This window comes from Ochotona curzoniae, unplaced genomic scaffold (assembly GCF_017591425.1).
Source record: "Ochotona curzoniae isolate NIBS_2020 unplaced genomic scaffold, NIBS_Ocur_1.0 contig_3332, whole genome shotgun sequence".
Classification (NCBI taxonomy): Eukaryota; Metazoa; Chordata; class Mammalia; order Lagomorpha; family Ochotonidae; genus Ochotona; species Ochotona curzoniae.
The window spans coordinates 1,150,771-1,167,989 of record NW_024465816.1 but is presented as its reverse complement, the minus strand read 5'-3'; the positions used below and the strand labels follow the sequence as shown (position 1 = coordinate 1,167,989).

Here is a 17,219-nt window from a genome sequence, read left to right as displayed (position 1 = left end):
TGATCTACAATTGTAAAATGTCAGGATTATAGATGACCTTTTATTCTCAATAAAATACGATGTAAGAAATTAGTTTAAAATGTTAGTGTAATAATTTAAAGCTTAGGACCTGGCATGGTACCTTAGGGGCTAAAATCTTCACCTTGCATGTGCCAGGATCCCATATGGGTGCCGCTTTCCATCCAGCTTCCTGCATGTGGTCTGGGAAAGCAGTCAAGGACAGCCCAAACCCTTGGGATCCTGCCACCCGCGTGGGAGACCCGGAAGAGGCTCCTGGCTCCTGGCTTCAGATCTGTGCAGCTCTGGCTGTTGCGACCACTTGGGGCATGAATCAGCAGATGGAAGATCTTCCTCTCTGTGTCCTCCTCTCTATATACTTACTTTCCAATAAAAAATAAATAGATCTTTAAAAAATAATAATAATTTAAGACTTAGGTTCTAGAATCCAGTTTCTTGACATGTTCCCCCGCCTTCCCACTCCCCACAAATCATCATTCTTTTCTCTAACTAAGCAGATGTGACCCAAGTTCCTTACATTTCTTTGCCTAGATTTTAGTGACTCTCAAAGCTGTATCTGCAGCCTTACCTGTTCTTAAAACCCTGCACTTGTTCACTCCCCCTCTTGGAGCATCTCTACCTGGATTGCTGGAAGGTGCCTCAAAATGCACGCGGCCGGTGTCAGACACCTGATTCCATCAGTGCTGCAGAGTTGCTCCTCCTGTTGTCTCTCCTTTCATCAGTAACTCTCCATTCTGCCAGTTAGTCAAAAAAAATGCAGCTTTTACTCTATTTCCTCATGTTCTGTGCCCAGCCTGTTAATAAGTTGCATATAAGCTCTATCTTCAAAAATATCAACATTCTTTCATGTCTGCCACCCTTATCCACTTTCGGAGTTTCAAGCTGATCTCTGCTTTTGCCGTTGGCCCATCTCCAACCAGAATTGCCTTTGTAGCGCAATGGTCACATCATGTTACTTGGCTGTTTTGTCTATTAATTTTTGGTATTATTTAGTATTGTTTATATAGCTGAGAAGGATGTATACTCATGTGGACCACTGATTAGGGTGGGGAGGGCCAAGGAATGCAGGAAGGTGGATGAGACAGGTGCTTCCAATGTTTTTCTTCCTGTGTCTGGGGGAAGCGGGGAGAGAAGTGGAGTGGGACGGCCACTTGAAGTCGTTCTAGAATCCCCGATGTGGAACATTTCTGAAGGTACTGCTTAAGTGGATTCGATATTTTTGAGATGTTGTTGATTTTGTCTCTCCAAGGTTGAGGAAATCCTTCCAAGGTCCCGTACTCTAATATTTTGTTTCTGGGTGATATCATTTAATTTATTTTTCTGTTCTCTATTAGGCAGTGTAATAATTATTGTTAATGATAGCAAATCATTTTCTTTCTCTGTTGGGTAAAATTAAATGCATGGATTTTTATTGATGAAGTGTATACATAGAATGTAAAGAGTATACTCCTTTGTAAAAAGGAAAACATTGATTTTCATGTCAAATACTTCCATATTTGGAATTGTTATTCAAACTGTTTCCCTGGGGTTTATTTTTTGTGTTTTGTCTTTCTAGATCTCAGCTGATCTTTGGGTACTTCTTTTTATTCGCACAGTTATTTATTTATTTTCTAGGATGTTCTTGGGATTTTCCTCCCCCAGTACTCGAATTAGCCATCCTACCAAAGATTCTTCAGTAACTAATAGATTTTAGAAAAAGATTTGGGTGATAGGCATATTGTTGCTGCTGCTGCTGTTACTGTTTTGTTTTTATGCTGGAAATTATTTTTTTGTAATAACATTGAGATATTTACTTGTTTGCTTAATCCTGCAGCCATGGTTCTAGAACCCTTTAAATGTCAGAGCCTCTTTATACTCTGAACAATCATTCTTTTCAAGATTTACTTATGTATTTTAAGGTGAGAGTTGAAGAGAGAGAAAAAGAGAGGGAGGTCTTCCATGTACTGGTTCACTCCCCAGGTAGCTGAAATGGCCACGGCTGAGCTAGGCTGAGGCCAGGAGCCAGGAGCTCATCCAGGTCTCCCACATGGGTGCAGGGTCCTAAGGCTTTGGGCCTCAACTCCTTTCCCAGGCCACAAGCAGGGAGCTGGGTGGGAAGTGAGGCTGATGGGATTAGAACCAGCATCCATATGGGATCCTGGCACGTTCAAGGCGAGGACTTTAGCTGCTAGGCCATGGCACTGGGCCCAATCATCTTTTTTTATGTATTGAAAATTTTAATGTCTGTAATTGTCTCAAAAGTCTTCTGTAAATATTCACAACATATAAGAAAATGAAAGTAAAATATCTTACTAACCTTTTTCTAGGCGCTATAAAAGATAGAAGATTATTTAAGCATCACGCTTGTTTAGAACCAGTTACCTGTGGACCCTTTTGGTAAGACAAATTTAAACTTTTTTTCCATTGTAATATTTCAGAAAGCTATAGGTTATAAGCTTTTGGTGCTAATTTGCATTAAGCAACTTAACATGACCCTTTTTGACACCTCCATCGGGATTGAATTCTGTACTTTGGTAGTACTTTTTAGTGTTCTTCATATAATTAGTTAACATTTTAGTTTCATAGCAGTTTCATAAAGTAAACAAGCAGGGTATATTACAGTTTTCTGAGTGATGTACTGAGGTTTAAAAGGATTAAAGGAATACACAAGGATAGTTAACAAAAAGGTGGCAGATATTGACTGTAACTTTTCTCTGCCTTATTTCAACCCTACTGAAATTGCAACGAGAAATTTTTAACATATAATTCCCAAGGACAGCAATCAGAAGAAGCAAGAAAAGCTTGTAAGCCAAAATAGGAGTGACTTAACAAAGATAAGAAAACTAAAATTTGACATAAAGCTAGCAGAGAAGAACCTAATTTCCCCTAAGGAACCTGAAAAAGCTTCAGATAGGCAAAAATGGAAAATTTTGAGAGGAAGGTTGAGATGGGTAGATTAAAAGAATTTATGTTAAATAAACATCTCTATCATCTCCCTGATTGCAGTTATCACCCCTTACCTGAAAACTAGTTTATCCTCCGGAGCAGAGGAAGTGGAGTCCGTCTGAAACGGGGAAGGGCTGGGGCGGAGGACACTGGCACAGTGAGGGAAGAGCAGGTGAAGCAGCTGCAGTGGAGTTCTGTGCCAGGCAGTGGGCCCAGCCCCCTCTCCACACTAGGCTCCCAAATCCTGGCAGGCTCTAGGTGGGATACTGGAAGACCAATAGGAAAGACCTAGAAAGTACTCACATGAAAGCAGAGCCAGCAGTTGACAAAACCTGCCAGCACACACTAGTTAGCTGTTTAGTGCCTCACTTGATGAGAATAATCAAGAGGCACTGTTCACTGCGGGAACATTCTCATGGAAGACTAGCCAACGAAAACAAAAGAACTTACAGGGGAAAAAATTGTCCAAGGAGAATACTTAAAAACAAGACTCCCAAGTAAGAAGTGATATTGCATCCTTAAGATAGAATAAATTGCTATAGAAAGAGCTCTTAATTTTTTTTTTTTCCAAAATATGAGGGCAAACATTAGTGGTAGAGCCAGTTAGGCTATCTCCATAAGAGTACCACTTCAAGTCCTGGGTGCTTTGCTGCCAATATAACTCCCTGCAAATATGACTGTGGAAGCAACAAGGATGGGACAAGCACTTGGGTCCATGCCACCCATGTGGGAGACTTCAGTCTCACCTCGCCAATGTGGCCAATCAGAGAATGAATCAGTGAATGGGAATGACTCATTCTGAAGCTGCTTTCTCTCCCTCCCCCTCTCGCTCTGTGTTTCAAATGAGTAAAATAAATCTTAAGACAGCTAGTCTTTCCTCAGTTACATCCTGTGCACACTTCACCCTCGCGCTCGGTGTGTGGCGCTGACACGGTTATTACCCCTGCCTTCCTGACGTGTTACTGACCGGCTGCTGGAAGGCTGTTCTTGTGTTGCTGTTGTTTCTCCTGTGCTAGCTGCCCCCGACCCTCCACTGTTCACCCCCGACCTCTTCCAGCCTTCCCTCTCCAGTGATCAACCTGTACTCCTGACTTTATATGCCACCTATTTACCATAGGAACAGAATTAACACCTCCATTCCAGATGTCTTCCCTATAGCACACGTTCATTCAGCCTACTGCCTTGACATTTTTATTTGCATGACTAATAAACATTTTTTTATGAAGGAAAAAAACTAGAACAACTGTCAGGAAAGTTGAACAGAATGAGTTTACAGAAGCAATTGTACAGAATACTCATGGGCAAGCAGGTTGTTAAGTAGTGGAAGAAGTCAAAGTCAACTGAACTAGACATTGGAGAAGTAGAAGTAACTAGTTTATCTTACCTATTGAAAAAGGTTGATCATGCAGAGGTGACAACAGAGACCAAGCTAAATGAAAGGGATGCCTTGAAAAGGTGTGACAGAGAGAGGTGGGGTAACAATAACAGTTCAGCTGCTAGAGGGAACAGGTATCAGATGGAGTCCGGAGTTCAGGTGAGCAGGTGCGCCGCCGCGCGTGAGATTTGTGGATAGTTCCCTGACAAGGGAGCCAGGTGGGGAGGACTGTGATAGAAGTGAAGAGAATGCATCCTGAGAGTTCACCCTTAAACCCTTTCGTTATGGGAACTAGGTTGTACAAACCCTGGAAATCAGTGTGTGAGAAACAGGTACAGCCTGGGAAAGTATAGTACCTTTTTTTTTTTTATCATGGAAGCCGTGGTGGGTGGAAATAGGGATGCCATGTGGCAGTTAATGGTCTGCAATAAAAGACATGTTCCCAAACATGTACATGTATGGTTTACTGGTAAATAATCAAGCATAAATATTTTCTCCCCATTGTAGCACAACTAGAGAACGTCAAGAAATACAGAATCCACATATCACTGCACCTGGACAAGAATTTCTGACTAAATCTCATTTTTATGATCACTTGAATTTGAAAAAATCCTCAAGCAGCTCATCTGTTTCAGAACAAACATGTCCTAAAGCTCCTACTACAGCAAATGAAAAGACGAGGCACTCAGTGGCTACAGACCAACCAGCCAAAGTCTTCATCCCACCTTTTAAAGTTAAATCACATTTCCAAAAAGATGAACCGTGTGTTGGAACGGATATTCGTTTGGAGGAAAACAAAGAAACCCATAAAAACATAAGTGAACGTGGCTCTGATGATAGTGAAACTCAGATTGGGACTGGTGAAGCCCATGAATTTAGCAGAAGCAGCTCCGATCAGGCAGCGACTGTTACCTTTACAAAGTGTGAAGAGGAGCCTCTAGGTAGAAAGTCTGTGTGACATGTTTTTGCCTTTTAATTAGATGGTTCTTATTAAATAATGCCCTGAGGGCTTTTTGCCCTTTCATGGTGATTAATAATTTTAAAGCCTTTTCTGGTTTTTAAGATTTTCTAGATTACATTTAATTTATTCCAGTGGTTTATATTAAACCTAACTACCTATAGATTTGTTTACAAGAAGTCATCAGATGCACAGTTTGAGACTGTTATTAACATATTATTTACCATGCTACTACTAGCATTCTTCCAAGACTGAGGTAAAAGTCAGATATTGTTGTTATTCACCATTGCACCTGATGACCCCCCACAGTATTTCTATTCTTTATACAGCTTTACAAATGGGGACTTTTTTCATTCCTGAAGACTTCAAAGTGCGCAGTGTCCCCTTTAGTCTGCAAATAGAATTAGGACATATCCGTGTTAATTTTATTTGAGATTATGCCTATTAAATTTGTATTCAATTTCATGTTTTCTATTTGTTCTTTAATAGATTTAATTGCAAGTTTTCAGCATGGCAGAGATATGCAAGATATGCGAATTAGAAAGAAAAAAAGGCAACATATTTTTCCACAGCCTGGCAGTCTGTATCTTACTAAAACATCTACTCTGCCAAAAATCTCTCTGAAGACAGCAGTAGGTGGCCGGATTCCCTCTGCATGTTCTCATAAACAGGTATTCCTCTGTCTATAGAACATAGTAGTTTTATGGCATCCTGTTGTCAAGGTATTTTTAACAGTTACATTGGGAATCCTACTTTTATTCAAGGGGTAAGATATGCATACTGCAGCATATCTGTACTCCCTTATAGAGCTCCTCTGTGAGAATATGTGTGTATACAGGCTTGCCTGTATGTCTGCTTATCTTGTGTTTTGCTTGAACATTACCTTGTGTCATAGATCATATGATATTTGTTGTTGTTCTTGCTTAGTCCTCACAACTACCCTGAAAAAGGTATCCTTTTGTCCATTATTTTGCAAGTAAAACAATTGAATAATATAATGTTCAGTTACTGCCCCCAAATCACCTAACTGGTGAACGAAGAGCTACGGTTTCCAAGCAAGGGAAGATGCTGCCTGGTTCAGACACTCCAGGGTAAAAAGAAACATCTTGAAAGTAGGCAAAGCCTCTGTGGAAATTGGAGCCGTTGAGATTATATTCCTTGAAATACACTTTTTCTTATTTTTTCCCTCCTGTATTTTTGAACTTGGAAGATTTCAGAAAGCACTAGATTATTTTATAAGCGCACAGTGCCTGCCTTTTGCAGATTCAGCAGAAGGCAAACATACAGGAAAATGAAAAAACTGTGGTGGATTCTTGAATGGTTAACTCACTTTTATAGTACATTACATTTCTATTTTAAGTCATATTTTTTTCATGGTAAATATTTTAGTGTCTAAGTGGAAAGCATGTGACAGATTTTGTTTTGATTTGTTGTATTTTTATCCCATGAAAACTTCATTTTGTTTGACTTTTTCATTACCAAAAGTTTTATGTCACTTATTTGGCACAGCTGTATATGTATGGAGTTTCTAAACACTGCATAAAAATCAACAGCAGAAATGCGGAGTCTTTCCAGTTTCACATTCAGGATTATTTTGGTAAGGAAGAATTATGGGCTGGAACGGGGATACATTTGGCTGATGGCGGATGGCTTGTTCCCTCCAATGATGGAAAGGCTGGAAAAGAAGAATTTTACAGGTACTTCATGCAAATGATTTTGTGTGAACATTTATATATACCATCGTTCTGTCTCCCTCATAATTACCTGCTTTCCTTCTTTCCTTACACTTGAAATCTGTTCTTTCATTATATATTTTAGTAAATATAAAACAAACACTAAAAATTAAGAACTTAAATGTAACACTAAATATTACTAGAAAATCCCAGTATAATATTAACAATTTAGAAACCACACAATTTTTATTTAGAATTTTTGCTGTCAAGGATGGATTAACAAGAAATGGGAAAACTGGGCCCAGGACAGTGGCTCAGTGGGCCTTCCATGCACCAGGATCCCATATGGGCACTGTTTCATGTCCCCGCTGCTCAACTTCCCATCCAGTGCCCTCCCTGGGGCCTGGGAAGGCAGTGGAGGATGGTCAAGGCCTGGAACCCCTGCACCCATATGGGAGGCGCAGGAAAAATGTCCTGACTCTTAGCTTCATATGGACCCAGCTCTGCCTGTCACAACCATTTGAAAAGTAAACCAGTAAATTAAAAATCTCTTTTCCCTTCTCTCTGTAACTCAAGTTAAATAAATAATTTTTTATTTTTTAAATTTGTCTTAGCACTAACTTCCAGAAGTGAGAAGACAAAAAATAGAAGAAAAATTGATTGTTCAGTTGTGGACATTAGAAGCTTGAGACAGGAGAGTAAGGCATCCTAGTGGAATGGTTAGGTAGGCAGCTGGACATGCACATCTGGAGTTCATCAGTTAAATATGATGATGGACCAAAAAATGATTTTGCAGCTATCAAAATGATTTTGATAGGAAGTAAAGCAGCAAATGAAGACCTCTCTTACTGTGTCTGTGTGTAATTCTCTTTCAAATAAATAAAAGAGGATGTTAAAAAAAAAATACAGTGGAAAGAGGAGGAGGAATTACAGATAAATGAGAAAAAGAAACATTGTGAGAGACCCATCAAGACTAGGAATAGCATTCTTTTTTTTTTTTTCTTAAGATGCATTTATTTATTTGAAAGTTAAGGTTACAGAGGAAGGGAAGAGACAGATTGGCAATCTTCCATCCTCATTTGTTCTCCCAATGGCTGCAGCAGCCAGGGTTGGGCCAGGTTGAAGCCAGAAGTCAGTAACCTCATCATCATCTTGCACGTGGGCAGCAGGGGTCCAAGGACTTGGGCTGTCTTCTGATGCTTTCTCCAGATCACCAGTAGGATTGGAAGTGGAGCAGCCAGGACACGGAACGGTGTCATAGGAGGTGCCAGTGAAGTTAAGCATCTGATTTTGCTAGGAACTGTCTTTGAGTTGAAGTCATTGCGTTCACTGTTTCATTAGTGGAATTTTCATTAGTGTGCTACTTTGATACATGCTTGATAATTTTGTAATTATTTCTTATATTATTTCTTGTAAGAACCTCCTGAATGATCTTTCAAAAGGTAGTCTTGTTATGGAAAGTTAGAGTTGTGAAATTCAGTATTATCCTTGTGACTTTTATCATGCTGTCTCACCTTGGTTTCCTCAGAGCTCTGTGTGATACACCTGGTGTGGATCCAAAGCTTATCTCCCGAGAATGGGTCTACAATCACTACAGGTGGATTATATGGAAATTGGCAGCTATGGAATTTGCTTTTCCTAAGGAATTTGCTAATAGATGCCTAAACCCAGAGAGAGTGCTTCTTCAACTAAAATATAGGCAAGTTTAACGTGTTCCGTTAAGCTATTTTATGCTGCAGTTTGATTCAGGCTTCTGTGCAGTTTGTGAGTTCTACATCAAAGAGGCTAATTTTAAAAATCTTTTAAAAATGACGCATGAGTCGGTTGTTGATGACAGTTTTCTATCCTTCCACTGTTCATGTGTGTAGTGTAATTCTCTTGTCATCCTCGAGCCTGACCTCAAGTGAGATTGCTCATTCGTGTATCTCTTCCTTCTTTCTTCCCTCACTACCTGACTTCTTAGGTTATGGAAAGAATATGAATTCCTAACATGGTCTACTCATAGGAGATTGCTAATATAATGCTTACTTTTTCTTCTTCATTCACATTATAACAAATAAAACTTAGTATACTGCTTGCTACAAGATTTTACTTTCACAATAGTTCATTAATAAATTTTTATTCCCAATTATTCAATGACTTTTACAATGAAGTCTGAAGTCTTGATTTCTAAATTATGTATTTTCTTTTCCTTTCAGATATGATATGGAAATTGATAGAAGCAGACGATCTGCTATAAAAAAGATACTAGAAAGAGATGATACACCTGCAAAAACCCTTGTTCTCTGTGTGTCTGACATAGTTTCATCAAACACAGATTTATCTGAAACTTCTAGCTGTAAAGCCAGTAACGTGGACACCAACAAAATGGCCATCATTGAACTCACGGATGGATGGTATCCTGTGAAAGCCCAGTTAGATCCTCCCCTCTTTGCCCTCTTGAAGAATGGGAGACTCTTTGTAGGTCAGAAAATCATCGTCCACGGAGCCGAGCTGGTGGGTCCCCCTGAGGCCTGCATGCCACTGGAAGCCCCAGAATCTCTTATGTTAAAGGTAAATTGAATTTATGAATACTCCTGATAAAACTCAGCCACTGATTCCGTTAAATTGTAGAGAAGTTTTACATTAAAATTTTTTAATTTACTCAGGTAAGTAAGGATGCTTTATTTAACAAAAAAAAATATATTGATCATTTTAGTGTAACAGGCAGATTTTCAGTTTGTGCTGTTTTAGAGAAAGGCAAAGATCATTTTCAAGGTAAAATAATGCAGCCTCAGTTATGGAACAAGAGTAAATTTGCACCAGGTACACAATTTCCAGATCTCTCTTGCTGCCATCTTGTTCCGGCTTCCTGCTTTACCTGGCTGCAACCAACACCTAATTATCTGACTGGATTCTTGTTCCACAGTGATTTAGAAAACTGAGATTGAGTGCTTCTCAAATATGCAATAATAAACCCTTCATCTGTAGATTTTAAACTGTGAGATAGGATTGTGTCATGTTAAGTAACCCACAGCATTGCTATCAGGAGTTACTGATAACATTACATTTAGATTAACTTAAGCTGTCACCTTGTGGAGGATTTACACCTGTTGTAACCTGGATCTCGTAGTTGAGTGTGTTTCATCAATGAAATATTTGTAAAGTTCAACAGATGTTTGTATGGCATTGATTCCACAGTGAGGTGCTTTTTGCTGAAAACACGCCCTCAGGTGGAAATGGAAATGAGCTTTTGCTTTATGTTGCTTAGAATATCAGGTACATGGTGGCTTTCATTTTCTAGTTTGCTGTATTTTTTCCAAATCAGTGCATGGGCATAATTTGGAAACTAAAGTGAAACAGGGCTTATGAGTAAAAGCAAATAGTTACTGGCACACTCCTACCCAGCCCCCACTTGTGCTCTGGTAAGACAGCTATTTCTAATCCCTTTGGCTATTTTGCTGATATTGCTGTGTCTCCTTTTTCACTTTAGTTTAGACATTAACTGCTAAACTGTGCTGTGCGAGATGAGGATTTAAGTCGCTTATGCGACATGGAGCGTTCTCTCCAGCATCCGTGTTTGTTATCTGGCCCTTTAGCTTCAGTTCTGTAAGCTTAGGGAAACCTCATTTCTTGCCTCAGATATGTCGGTATAACACAAAGCCAGCTAATACACCTCCCTTTCATGTTTTCTAGAACTTGTAATGTTTGAAGAGTAAGCCATATAGATCGTTTTCTCTGATTTTCTCATCTTTTCTTCTGTTTTCTGTTTCATTGTCTTTTTTCCCCCTACTCTGTATCATTGATTTTTTTTCTCAATCTTTGAAGTGAAATTTGTGCATTCTAGCACAATTTTCTACTTTTTTGTTTGTTTGTTTGGGTAGGGGAAGAATTTTAACATTGTAATTCCTTTAGAAGTAAATCACATTTTATAAACTAAGAAACAAATTCAACCCCAGATTGTTTAGCCCTCTGAGGACGCAGACTGAGTCTTGCAATCTTTAGCAATAAGGCTGTCAAGTCTAAATAATAACAATGTATCTGTATTGTGGGTTAGGACAGCCAAGGCCTACTGCTTAGAGTCTTGATACACAGAGCCTCCTTATCTGTAACAGATAAGATGATCCAAGTTACAGGCTGGCTGACATTTGGAACCAGGCCAGAACTGGCCAAGGACTGGTAAACAGAGGAAGTGTTTACATTCTGAAAACCTATTCTGTGGTATAAAAATCCTAGTTACTGTCATTTTAAAAAATCAACCAAAAGATATTACAGATGGACCCACACTGGTATATGATATTACCAAGGTCTTCCACTATAGCATGCAGTGATAAGTATAGGGGATGTGAAATTCAGATTTTATTTGAAAAGCAGAGTTACATAGGAGAAACAGAGATCTTGCATCTACTGGTTCACTCCACACATGGCCTCAACAGCCAGAGCTGAGCTGATCCAAAGTTGGAAGCCAGGAGCTTATTCCAAGTATCCCACGGAGAAGCCAGGACTCAAACCAGTATCTCATATGGGATATTGGCACTTGCAAGTGGAAGATTAGCATACTGTTTAGATATTTTTAAAATAAACCACTTATTAATAAGAAATTAGATGTATTGTGTTCTTCCGTTTGTTTCAGGAACAAATAGCAATGAAGACTATTTTAAAGAAACGCTCAACTCTGAACAGGGTGTTGGCAGCGACACTTAACGCTGTAGAACATCTCACTTTCCTAGTTAACATTCCTGTTCTTCATTGTGCCTAGTGATGTGGAGAAACCTCTCAGGAGCTTATGCCCAGGACCGGAGACGAAAAACATAGCATGTCCTAACTGATTGTAAGCTCCGTTACCATTTTTAGATTAGACTTAGAGAATTCAACCGTAATGCATCTTCAGAATGCAGAATTCCTTAGCTTTTAGCCATGGTTTCTGTTCAGAATCCTAGAACTGAGCATGGTCCCTCCATCACCACTCAGGACTAAGGTGACTTCTTGTCCCTGAAGACTCAGCTCTCATCCTGGGAGAAGCCCCATAGCGTCTGGACGATAGTAGGGAATACACCTGAGAGCTCTGAAGATCCCGGTCTTCCTCCACTTTTCTCAGTTCTGACAGCGAAAAGCAGCCTGTGATCATTATGAAAGTGCTAATCAAAACAACACAGTACCAAGCACACTAACTTTGTAGCGAATCTGAGGACATTTCTTAAGCTGAGAGTAAATGTAGCCTTTGTCTGTACTAAGGAGCTTTGAGTGTTTGCCTCTAGCCGGAGGCTCCGGTACCAAGCTGAGAGGAGACAGCAGCATGACGCCCTGGCACAGCTGCAGTGGGAGGGCTGGGCACGGCCGCCCGTGAGCAGGGAGCTCGCGCAGCATTCGGCCCAAGTTTCAGTCTCACAAGGTCTTTATGATTCCCCTGGTTTTTTGTTCTTTACGTGCAGACCTTGTTTCAGGTACACCTTGCTGAAATTGCTGATTAATGTTTTGTTTTAACTTCTTCCACTTCCTGCTATTTTTTTTCCTCTGAGGACCTTCCTGTTATTGCTGATTTTCTTTTTCGAGAGGATGACCACTGACCTGACTAGACACTGTACATGTAGGGCTCATCAGACGACAGGGCGATAGCACAGGGCATTGCTTTTTCCATTAATCACTCAAGCGTGCTAACTGTTCTGAGCGCTGAGCAGAGTGAGCCGAATGATGGCAACTGGCTTCCAGCCCAAGGATTTTCATTTCTGCTTAGTTTTCAATGCAGTGTTTTACTCTCTTCCTCACTGTCTTTGCCCAGGGATCCGGAGTCTGGTTCTGCCTTGCCAGAAAGCTCTTTAGTTTTTTGTTTGTTTGCTTGTTTGTTTGTTTCCTGTGGGAGAGAGACAGCCACCTGAAGCCTGAACCAAGAGAAGAAATAGGACATCTGAACTTGCAATGCACAGAATTTCAAACACTCGTTTTTGGCTCTACATTATACTGCTGCTTTCAGACATACCTGTTTGTCTAGTTCCTGAGCGTTTGACTTTAATTATTTGGTTTCGTATTGGCTCCTTAGAATACGTGTAAGTGGCTGAGTAACCTGGGTTAAGTAATGTGACTTCTTGGACACAAAGTGGTTTTTTTTTCCCAGTTTTATGACTCTAAAAATTGGGTTATATCTTTTTTTTTCTTTTTAAGATTCATTTATTTTTATTGTAAAGTCAGATTTACAGAGAGGAGGAGAGACAGAGAGTAAAATCTTCCACTGATTGACTCCCCAAGTGGCCACAAAAGCCTGAGCTGAGCCAATCCAGAGCCAGGAGCCAGGAGCCCCTTCCAGGTCTCCCACATGGGTGCAGGGTCCCAAGGCTTTGGGCCATCCTCGACTACTTTCCCAGGCCACAAGCGGGGAGCTGGATGGGAAGTGGAGCTGCCGGGATTAGAACCGACGCCCATATGGGATCCTAGAATGTGCAAGGCAAAGACCTTAGCCACTAGGCTCTCGCACTGTGCCCAGAATTGGGTTATATCTTGGGGACGTCGTGAAGACCAAATGTCGGTCTATTTAGGCCGTTACTAGCCCGCAGGTAAGCATCGTGACTCGGAATGTGAGCCTCACTGTCAGCCGTCATCCTTCGCAGGCTGCTTCCGCTCCTTGGCCCACAGGTTTTTAGGTTCCAAAACTTTGGTGACTTCTTATGTTCTGTTCTCCCTCTACTCCTGCTTCTCTTAATGACCTTTCTGAGAAAATGTGGCTAAGTAAGCATATTGTAACCCATCATGTTTAAATTAAAGTCCCTTCTGTCTTTTTTCCAATAAGTATTTAACACTAAAGCTTTTTAAGATGACATGTTTTGAAAGCATTTTTTCATACAGTTTTTCTGTTTATTCACATTCTTGTTTATTTTTAATGAAACATTTGGAAGTAAATATTTCGAAAATAGACCTAAAAAAAATAAATAAAAGTACTCATCAGATCTGTAGTAGAATTGGGTATAAACTTAGCTTCTGAATTGATTTCTTCATTACTCTGCAGGTTTCCGCTAACAGTACTCGGCCTGCGTGCTGGCACACGAAGCTCGGGTTCTTTCCCGACCCTCGGCCATTTCCTCTGCCTTTGTCGTCACTGTTCAGTGACGGAGGAGGTGTTGCCTGCGTCGATGTGGTTATCCAGCGGACATACCCTGTACAGGTATGACGAGTGGCAAAATTAGCCACAAACCTCTGTATTTTTAACGGGATTTTTTGATAGAACAAGTTTGAATCGATTTTTGATAAAATACCTGATTTACAGTGGATGGAGAAGACATCTTCCGGACTGTACGTATTTCGCAATGAGAGAGAGGAAGAAAAGGAGGCAGCTAAATATGCAGAGGTCCAACAAAAGAAATTGGAAGCCTTATTCGCTAAAATTCAAGCAGAGTTTGAAGAGCATGAAGGTAAAATAAGCTATTTTGTTGTATCAGAAAAAAGTGTGAGAGGCTCCTAATGTAACATTTTTTGAAACAGGAAAATCTTCTATCTTTAGTAAAAATTAAGATATCTTTCTGATTCAGAATCTGAACTTTTCTGATTTTTAAAAATTCTTTTTACACAGATAAACATTGAACTAACTTCACATTTTCATGTCTATCCAACACATTGAGCCTTCAGATACCATTTTTTTTTTTTGTCTTAGGCAGTAAAGAGTTACATGCTTAAGCAGAAGCCCTGAGTGAACTCGCAGCTAAGCTGCGGTGCTTGTCTCCTTTCTTGGTAATTGAGGGGGAACAGCAACACAGGCGAGGATGGTCATCTTTTCCCCTGACACATGTGGCGTTCTTCTTACTCTTACATTTTTCTCGTTATGCTGCTAGTTGTCATGTTATTGAACCTTGTACTAGAGCCTATAACTTGTGGTATCAAATTCAACAAGTGAATGCTTTAAAGGACATAAATTTTGCTTTCTCTAATCTACCTTTTTTGTTACTGCAGAATTTGTTTTCCTGTATTTCCCCAGAATTTGCTTGTGTTACTTGATTTCATTTTCTGTTAAGTCTGTGCAAAGATTGAACTTATGATATTTGCTTAAAATTATCACTTGCTCTTTCTGTTTGCAAATTACACCAGCCCCAACTGGGCTATTGCAGTTTGGTAGAGTACCTTAAAATCAGACACGGTGTTATCTTCATCTTTGTTCTTTTTGTTCAGGATTGCTTTGGCTATTCAGGGTCTTTAGAGATTCCATATCAATTTTAGGATAAACTTTTCTAGCTTGGGGAAGAAATTAATTTTGTTGTTGTCGTTTTTATGGAGATATCATTGAATCTAAATCAGTTTGGGTAATATGGGCATGTTAACAATATTAATTCTTACACTTCACGAACGTGAGAGGTCATTTCTGTGTGTTTATGTGCCTTTAGTGTCTTTCATCAGTGTTTTATAATACTCACTGTAGAAATTTTTCATATGCTGGGTTAAATTTATTCTAAGGTATATTATTTTTATAGCTATTTGGATAGAGTCATTCCTACCATTTCTTTGAAATGAGTTTGTTATATGTATAAAAAGATACTGATTTTTGTGTGTTGGTTTTGTATTCTGCCAAATTATAATCTGTCTGTTCTAATAGTTTCTTGGCAGAATTTTAGGGCTCTTTTTGTAGAAAATGCACTATCTTCAAATAGGAATAATTTGACTTCCTTTTTTCCTATTTGTGTATCTTTAGTTCTTTCTCTTGTGTAATTGGTCTGGCTGAACTTCATCCTGTGTCTCCCACGTGGATAGCGGAAGTCCAGGTGCTTTGATTTGGATGTGGGCATCCCCAGTAGCTTACCCCCCTGTGCCACAGTGACCACCCTTCTAGTACTGCATTGGATTAATAGGGAGTGCCTGTCTGCTTCCAGACCTGCTAAACAGAATTTTCTTCCCTGTTCAATAGAATGTTGCCTCTGGGTTTGTCATGTGTCACTTCTGTTGTGCTGAAGTGTGTTCTTCTATGCCTAATTTATTCAAAGTTTTTATGAAGAACCAGTGTTGAAATTTATTGAAATGGCTTTTCTGCACCTGGTGAAGTGACTTTGTGTTATTTATTCTTCATTGTGTTGTGATGTATTAGATATCTTGATTTCCATATATTACTTCATTCCCGGGATAAGAACCACCTAACTTTAAGTATTTTCAATGTGCAATTGGATTTTATTTTTATTTGGTTGGAAATTTGTGTGTCTGTTTATCTGGGATATTGATGTATATTTTTCTGTTATTGCTGCTTCCCTGTCTGGTTTTGGAATCAAGGTAGTGAGAGCCTTGTGGATTTCTGAAAACTCCCCTCCCTTTAACATTTTAAAAAGCACTTTGCGAACTGGTGTTACTTTAGAAGTTTTGTTGAATTCAGCAGTAAAGCCATTTGATACTGGGCTCTTTGTCAAAGGATGATTTGCTTATTCAGTTCCAATTCTCATTATTGATTTGTTTGGGTTTTCTGTGTCTTTGTGGCTCAATTGTCCTAAGTTATATATATAGAAATTTACTTATTTATTCCAGGCTTCCCAGTTTATTTAGTGTGTACATTATTCAGAATGTTCCCTAATGATACTTTGTATTTGTGATATCAAGTGTAGGATCTCTTTTTATCTCTGATTTCATGCGTGTGAGTCATCCCTGTTACTTCTTAGTAAGTGTAAGCAAAAGTTTACCAACTTTATCTTTTTAAACAAGCCTAATGTCATTGTTCTTTTCATTTCTGTTTCATTTGTCTTTGCTCTAATGTTTATTAACCTTTTACTACCTGTGTGAGTTTGGTCTCTTGCTTTTGAAGGCACTGGAGCTGCACTACTGGGTTATTTTTTTATATGATTTCCCCCTGTTTTGGAGGCACTACAGATATTAATTTTCCTCTTAATAATTATTGCTTCCAAAGTTGTTGTATCCCATAAGTATCATATGTTGTACTTAAATTTTCATACATTTAAAGGAATTTTTAAATTTCTCTAATGAGTTTTTCAGTGACCCCCTGTTTATTCTGGAGAATATTATCCAGTCTCCTCGTATTTGTACAATTTCTAGAGGGTTGTTTTGGTTTTATTCCGTTGCAATCAGAAGAAGAATGACATGACTTTTTTTCAATTTGTTGAGAATTATTTTGTCTGTAATCTGTGCTAGACAGTATTCCATGTATTAATGAAAACAAGCTGTCGGTGCTGGATGAAACAGATAGTAAATGTCTCTTAGGTGCATTTGGTGTATGGTTTATTGCATAATTTAACCCTGATGTTTCTTTGTTGATTTTTTTGGTTTTGGTTTTTTTTTTTTTAATTATTTTCTTATTGGAAAGGCGGATATACAGAGA

The 17,219-nt window shown here is 39.2% G+C and overlaps 1 protein-coding gene across 1 annotated transcript in view; it reads left to right on the top strand.

The window, feature by feature from the left end:
• BRCA2 (BRCA2 DNA repair associated) overlaps positions 1 to 17,219 on the top strand; it is a 56,665-nt gene that overhangs the window by 26,863 nt on the left and 12,583 nt on the right. The window contains exons 14-21 of the mRNA XM_040979886.1: positions 2,325 to 2,394; positions 4,826 to 5,259; positions 5,766 to 5,947; positions 6,786 to 6,973; positions 8,478 to 8,648; positions 9,148 to 9,502; positions 13,926 to 14,081; positions 14,184 to 14,328. Coding sequence (XP_040835820.1) covers positions 2,325 to 2,394; positions 4,826 to 5,259; positions 5,766 to 5,947; positions 6,786 to 6,973; positions 8,478 to 8,648; positions 9,148 to 9,502; positions 13,926 to 14,081; positions 14,184 to 14,328 — 1,701 coding nt within the window. The remainder of the gene's footprint in view (positions 1 to 2,324; positions 2,395 to 4,825; positions 5,260 to 5,765; positions 5,948 to 6,785; positions 6,974 to 8,477; positions 8,649 to 9,147; positions 9,503 to 13,925; positions 14,082 to 14,183; positions 14,329 to 17,219) is intronic.